Genomic DNA, 7,328 nt, shown 5'->3' with positions numbered 1-7,328 from the left:
GATACTAACCTCTTATTGGATGTATAATTTGCAGATATTCTCTCCCATTCAGTAAGTTGCCTTTCATTTTGTTGATGGTTTCCTTGTGCAAAAGCTTTTTAGTTTGATACAGTCTTATTTATTTTTGTTCTGGCTGCTCTTGCCTGAAGAGACTGGTCCAAAAAAAATATTGCTAAGACCCATGTCAGATTGCTTCCAGCCCACGTTCTCTTTTAGGAGTTTTATGGTTTCAAGTCTTACGTTCAAGACTTTAATCCATTTTGAATTTATTTTTGTATGTGGTTTAAGATAGTGGTCCAGTTTCATTCTTTTGCATGTTGCTGTCTAGTTTCCCTAACACCGTTTGTTGAAGAGACTGTCTTTTCCTCATTATTATGTTCTTGTTTCCTTTGTCGTAGATTAATTAACCATATATACATGGGTTCATTTCTGAGTTCTCTATTCCATTTATCTATGTGTCTGTTTTCATTCCAGTACTGTATTGTTTTGATTACTATAGCATTGTAGTATAGTTGGAAGTCAGGGAACGTGATACCTCCAGTTTTGTTCTTCTTTCTCAAGATTGCTTTGGCTATCCAGGGTCTTTTGTGGTTCCATGAAAATTTTAGGAATTTTTAGAAAACAAACTAGTGGTTACCAGAGAGGGAGGGAGGGTGTGTGTGTGTGTGTGTGTGTGTGTGTGTGTTTGGAGCGGGCGGGGGGGGCAGTCAAAATAGGTAACTGGATTAACAGGTATAGATTTTCAATTGTAAAATTATTCATGAGTATGTAATGTACAGCATAAGGAATATAGTCAATAATAACTTTGGCGATAGAGGTAACTAGACTTATTGTGGGGATCATTTTGTACCATATATAAATACCAAGTCACTATGATGTATACCTAAGACCAATAGGCTATTTGTGTCAATTACGCATTAATAAAAAAATGTATAATTGCTCCTCTTATGTTGAAAATATTTTTGTTTTTAAATTAATTTATAGCCCTGTCTCATTCTTTTGACCTATGCATCAGAGAAAACTCCAGCAATACTAGAGCCTGCTATTTTGAGTCAGTGTTAGTGATTTGTTTTGAATGTTTTGGTTTCTGTATACCAAATTTACTTATACTATTTATATTTGCAGTATCTGTGCTCAAAGGATTATTTTATGCTTTTAGTTCCACTTCTATCTGTATATCTTGCTTTTACAGTGCAGTCAGTGAAACTAATGGCAACCAAGGAGCCACTTTTCTCCTTAAGAAAAATATAACTCTGACTTTTCTCATTTGACCAAGCTGGATCCACTCTCTCAGCACTTTTCAGAGTCAATGCAAGGACAGTGACTACCCTAGTTTTTTGCCCTGCACATGCTTGAGCTTTCGTGTCACCAGGACTTAGCTGCAGATTGGTTCTCATTAAAATGAACTTTGGGCAGTGGTCTAAATGCTTCTATTATTAACCTAGGTTTGATAATGTCAAGTTGATTTTGAGATTGGAGAGCCATTCTCTTAGAATGAAAAATTTTCCCTTGGACTTTTTAGTAATAGAATTTTACCTATAATAATTATGTAAGATGTTCAAAAAGATAGTAATTAGTCAGATGAGAAATTAATTATGTCCTTGATACTCCAATGACACATGCACTTATTTTTCTTAAAATAGATTTTAACCCTCCGTTAGTCCCATGTATATCTGCATCTAGAATTTTATTTTTAACCAGGGTTGCTTAGATCACAGGTTGTATGATAAACATGCTCCCGCCCCATCACTCTCTGGGAAGAAATTCAGTTAGTATAATTATTTACATATATTATACTTATTCACTCTTTTATTGTGCAGTTATGTTTCAGATATTATGCCCTTTCAATCCCTACAAAAACCCTACAGATGGTTTCTATAATCCCTTCTACTGTTCAAATGAGTAAATTTACTTTTTTGTTTGTTTGTTTTATTGAGATATGATTGAAATAGAAATTTGTATTAGCTTCAGGTGTACAGCAGAATGATTTGATACGTGTATATATTGCAAAATGACCACAATAAGTTTTTTTTTTTTTTAACATCCATCACCATACATAGTTATATTTTTTCTTGCGATGAGAACGTTTAAAATCTGCTCTCTCAGCAACTTTCAGATAAAAAATACAGTATTGTTAACTACAGTCTTGTGTTGGACATTCCATCCCCATGACTTACTCATCTTATAACCGGAAGTTTGTACCTTTCGATGCCCTTCATCCAGTTCTCCCACCTTTCACTCTCCTTTGCCCACACCTCTGGCACCGCTGTTCTGTTCCTTGTGAAAACCAGTATTTATTTTTATGTATTTTTTAAATTTTATTTTTAGTAATAGTTTTAAAAATAACAGTAATTAAAAAGGAAAGTTCCTTTCAAAGAGGTAACATTTTCTTAAAACCACACACCTAATAATTAATAATTAAAATATAGATTTTAAAAAATTAATTGCTTATAATGTACCAGACACTGTGCTAAATGCTTTATATCAACTACCTTATTTGAAACCTCACAGTACTTTCATGTTAGTCTCAGTTTACAAGTGAGGAAAACAATGCTTGAGATGTTATGTGACTTACTAAGGAGTCCCAGCAGGAAAGGGGTGGATCCTGGTTTTAAAGTCACCCAGAAATTTTTGACTCCAGAACTTATCTTCTTAACCACCACTATGTTACATCGCTCTCTTACCATGACTGTATATAAAGGCTCTGAGTTAGAACTCAGCTCTTTTACTCATAAGCCTATTCTGTGTAATGTGACTTTTTGCCCTCTACATTCCTCAAAATGGGCTTTAGAAATTGAACACTGATTTATAATGTTGCATCTATGAGAAACGTGCCTTTAGTGTATTGTTCAGGAACTAATTCCGTGGTGTATGAAAAGTCATCCTGGGTATGAGTTATAGTCTGTGGGCCTCTAGATCCAGCTGTTGGTTTATCTATTAGAAGACGTGATCCTTTATCATACGTCTGTTACGGTGCCTTCTCTGTTTCATTAGCAGGCAATGTTGATCATTAAAAAATACCTTCAGACTGTTTTTGAATCAGATTCGATAAACCTTACTAGCAGCTACTACACTTTGATTGAAAGGGGGATTTTTTTTTCCTTTTAGTTTATCTATTCTTCAATCTTCTTTCTAGGTTGGTATAATTCTTCATTATTCCACCCTTGCTACAGTACTATGGGTGGGAGTGACAGCTCGAAATATCTATAAACAAGTCACTAAAAAAGCTAAAAGATGCCAGGATCCTGATGAACTGCCACCTCCACCAAGACCAATGCTCAGGTATCTGATATCTTTACTGTATTATGTTAAATGTTTATTAAATATAAATTTCACAGTATATGAAGCATAGTTATAACAAAAAAAATTGCTGAGTGAATTTTAGAAAGTAAAGGAATGGACTTGCAAACTGGACTGCCTGGACTTGAATACTGGCCATGCACCTTATAGCTGATGGTCTTTCCTTAAGTTCTGTACCCTTTCTGTGCTTCTTTTATCTATAAAGTGGGAATGATCCTGGTCCCCGAGAGAACAGGTTCCGTAGCGTAATAGGTAAAAGTAGCCTCACACAACAGTGATAAAGGTGAAGCAGATGATGGTGTTGTTTCCAGGAGTTTGTCACTGAAGGGGGAGAGAAAAAAGCTGGTAGGTCAAGGAAAGTTCTAGAAGAGGGGAAAACTCATACATATAGGCTGAAAGTAAGAGGCAGTAGACAAGATTTAAAGCTACATAATAAGGGCTAGTTGGTAACTGGAAGTCCTGGAGGTCAAAAAAAGTATGTGTTTGTAGGACCAGCCACCACTGTGTCTCCCTGAGTTCTTATAATACCGTCATTTGTCTTGCTGTCGCCAGCAAGTCCATGGAAAAGGGGCTGGGAGGGTCCTATGCACTGTGCGAAGCTGCCGAGATCCAGGTTCTTTCCCGGACTAACCTCAGCTGACTGAGGATGAGCACCCACGGCAGTAGAATGTCCTGGGACATGCAGGCTTAGCCAGACTTGAATAAATAATATGTTGATACATATTTTGTCTCAACTATGGCAGAGTGATATCTAAAAGTCCATTCTGGAATGCACTAACTTTGCAGTTCACTAGCTCAATCTAAAAGAAACCAGTTCCTCCTAAAAAAAAAGAATAAACCGAAACCTGCCCGCTGTAGCTGCGTGCTACTTTGCCTGGCCACAGGGTGGCAGAAGCTGATCAGTTTTCTTCAACTCGGAAACTGGTAAACCTTGTGCTTTGAAAAGCAAGAAATGTAAACAGTAATTAAAAATTGTAAAAGACGCTATTGCTATCAAAGCATTCTCCAGAAAACTGAACTTTCAACTTACTAGAATGGGAATAACACATCTTTAAGGAGTGACTTTTACAGCACAGATACTGCGATGCACACACCTTAACAGAGAGGACGCTGAGCTGTTTTTCCTGTCGTTCCTCCTCCTAGGTTTTACCTGATCGGGGGCGGTATACCCGTCATAGTCTGCGGCATCACCGCGGCAGCAAACATCAAGAATTACGGCAGTCGGCCCGGGGCGCCCTAGTGAGTGGTTTGTGTTCTCTGTGTCCCTGACTCAGTTGCTTCTCTTTGAACGGTTTCCCAGGCGCTAATGTTTATCGCAGTTTCATAAACAGTTTGTTGCCATGCGTAGCATCTGAGCCGGTTCACCATTTTCTTCCCTAGTTGCTGGATGGCGTGGGAACCCTCTTTGGGAGCTTTCTACGGGCCTGCCAGCTTCATCACTTTCGTAAACTGCATGTACTTTCTGAGCATATTTATTCAGCTGAAGAGACATCCTGAGCGCAAATATGAGCTGAAGGAGCCCACGGAGGAGCAGCAGAGGTTGGCAGCCCACGAACACGGCGAAGTCGGTCATCAGGATTCGATGTCTTTGTCTCTGATTTCCACATCGGCGTTGGAAAACGAGCACACGTTCCGTGCCCAGCTTTTGGGGGCCGGCCTCGCCTTGCTCTTGTATGTCACGCTGTGGGTGTTTGGGGCCCTGGCCGTGTCCTTGTGTTACCCTTTGGACTTGGTCTTCAGCTTCTTCTTCGCAGCGGCGTGTTTAAGCCTCAGCGCGTTCGTCGTCGTGCACCACTGCGTCCGCCGGGAGGACGTCAGGCTCGCGTGGATCATGACCTGCTGCCCAGGCCGGAGCGCGTACTCGGTGCAAGTGAACGTGCAGCCCCCCAGCTCCAGCGGGACCAATGGCGAGGCCCCGAAGTGCACCAACAGCAGCGCGGAATCTTCGTGCACGAACAAGAGCGTGTCCAGCTTCAAAAACTCCTCCCAGGGATGCAAATTAACAAACTTGCAGGCTGCTGCAGCTCAGTGCCATACCAATTCCCTGCCTTTGAACGCCACACCTCAGCTCGATAATAGCCTGACAGAACATTCGGTGGACAATGATATTAAAATGCACGTGGCGCCTTTAGAAGTTCAGTTTCGAACAAACGTGCACCCAAGCCGCCATCATAAAAATAGAAGTAAAGGACACCGGGCAAGCCGACTCACGGTCCTCAGAGAATATGCATACGATGTCCCCACAAGCGTGGAAGGCAGTGTGCAGAATGGCTTACCAAAAAGTCGACCGGCCGGTAACGAAGGCCATTCGAGGAGTCGAAGGGCTTACTTAGCGTATAGAGAGAGACAGTACAACCCACCCCAACCAGATAGCAGCGACGCTTGTAGCACGCTTCCCAAAAGCAGCAGAAACTTGGAAAAGCCAGTTTCAACTAGTAGTAAGAAAGATGCGTTGAGGAAGCCAACTGTAGTTGAACTTGAGAGTCAGCAGAAATCTTACGGCCTCAACCTCGCCGTTCAGAATGGACCAATCAAAAGCAACGGGCAGGAGGGACCCGTGCTGGGTACGGATAGCACTGGCAATGTGAGGACTGGACTGTGGAAACACGAGACCACTGTGTAGCCTTGGCGAGGCCTTCTGGGCAGAAATCCATACAGACTGTGCTAGTCACATTCCTTTAAGCTATGAACGTGTGAAAACAAACTGTTTACAGCCACCTTAGGGATTCAAAAGAATTTTAAATAAACTTCAGAGTTTTGGATTTTACTTATTTTATATCTTCCAGTTGTTGCTTTTTTATGAATTAAAAACAAACAAACAAACAAAAAACCCTCTAAAGCATTGTTTTAGTTGTCAGAGCACCAGCAGGACATTTTGGGAATTTGAAATGTAATTTCCTGAAGTTTGTAATATCTACTTAACATTTCAGACTTGTATTTAAATACAATAAATAGGTGTTTGTCATTGTGTCAATCTTATATTTTTATGTTTTGCAATAGAAACATTTAGTTTTATTTTAACGATGTTTATATACTTTGAGATATTTTAATGAGGCATATACATAAGGCAGTTATCAGATTTTTACATAATTAGCTCCACTGATTATGGCATATAAATCTAAGGGCTCTTGGATTGATGTATTTTATAAATATAGTTTTAAATGGTACAGATTTTCAAAAAGACCTCCCAGAATGTTTTTTGAAATGGAAATGCCTATAAAGCTCTTTCCTAATTTCATTACTTCTGCCATATCACTTTGATCCTAATAATACTATTTTTTGCCACTTTTGTGGCTTTTCAGTGGTCTATATTAGGGTTTAATTTTCTTACTCAGTCTTTTCTTTTTTCCAGCACTTATGTTAATTCTTGAATGTAAACGAAGAGCTACCATATAGGGTTTACATTCACTTATTTCCATATTCTTCATATTGGCTCTTCTGTCAGCTGGTATTTTCTTTTTAAAGATTGAGCAAGTTCCATAGGTTAATGCTAAGGTATTGATTTTTAAATTCCATTCCAAGGGTAAAAACAGGTCTGATCCAAAAGTCATCATTGGTCATCAGTGCACTTAGTCCTCACCCATCTCCAGTCCCCAGTCTTACTGGGGTCCATTCCTGGGACTCTTTTGAAAGTTGGGTTGGGGCTGCCCTGACACTTTGGTGCATGTCATTCCTCTGATAGGCTCGAAGGTGCCTGAAAAGACTGGCACAGCTAAGCTCTGTTTTGATAGCCGTCCAAACGTTTAAATCCAGTCAAATTCAAAAGTCATTCAAGAAAGCCTAAAAGAGTCAAGCCTACCTCGATAAACCTCAAAATCTGAGAAATTTGCTGCTTATTTACACAAAGTAGTTCTCAGACATCACAAGATCACTCATTAGACTGTAAATGTTCTTTTCATTGGATTATTGCAGTAGACATAAATTATTTTGCAAGACTCAAACTGGTGGTTCTATTAAGACTTTTGTCAGGTGTCAGTTTTAGGGACATTTCTGTTTGGTTGGGGAAGCAAGGCAACCGAATGGTTAGA

At 39.7% G+C, this 7,328-nt stretch overlaps 1 protein-coding gene across 2 annotated transcripts in view; it reads left to right on the top strand.

Moving 5' to 3' along the window:
• ADGRA3 (adhesion G protein-coupled receptor A3) overlaps nucleotides 1–6,274 on the top strand; it is a 105,429-nt gene extending 99,155 nt beyond the window's left edge. For both annotated transcript variants that reach the window (XM_023534114.1, XM_011365194.2), the window contains 3 exons: nucleotides 3,137–3,282; nucleotides 4,444–4,539; nucleotides 4,681–6,274. In XM_023534114.1, the coding sequence (XP_023389882.1) occupies nucleotides 3,137–3,282; nucleotides 4,444–4,539; nucleotides 4,681–5,923 (1,485 nt within the window). In that variant the 3' untranslated portion in view covers nucleotides 5,924–6,274. The remainder of the gene's footprint in view (nucleotides 1–3,136; nucleotides 3,283–4,443; nucleotides 4,540–4,680) is intronic.
• The last annotated feature ends 1,054 nt before the right edge of the window (nucleotides 6,275–7,328 follow it).

Source organism: Pteropus vampyrus, unplaced genomic scaffold (genome assembly GCF_000151845.1).
Source record: "Pteropus vampyrus isolate Shadow unplaced genomic scaffold, Pvam_2.0 Scaffold5, whole genome shotgun sequence".
NCBI classification, from domain to species: Eukaryota; Metazoa; Chordata; class Mammalia; order Chiroptera; family Pteropodidae; genus Pteropus; species Pteropus vampyrus.
The sequence above is the reverse complement of the archived record's forward strand: the minus strand, read 5'-3'. Positions and strand labels throughout refer to the sequence as shown.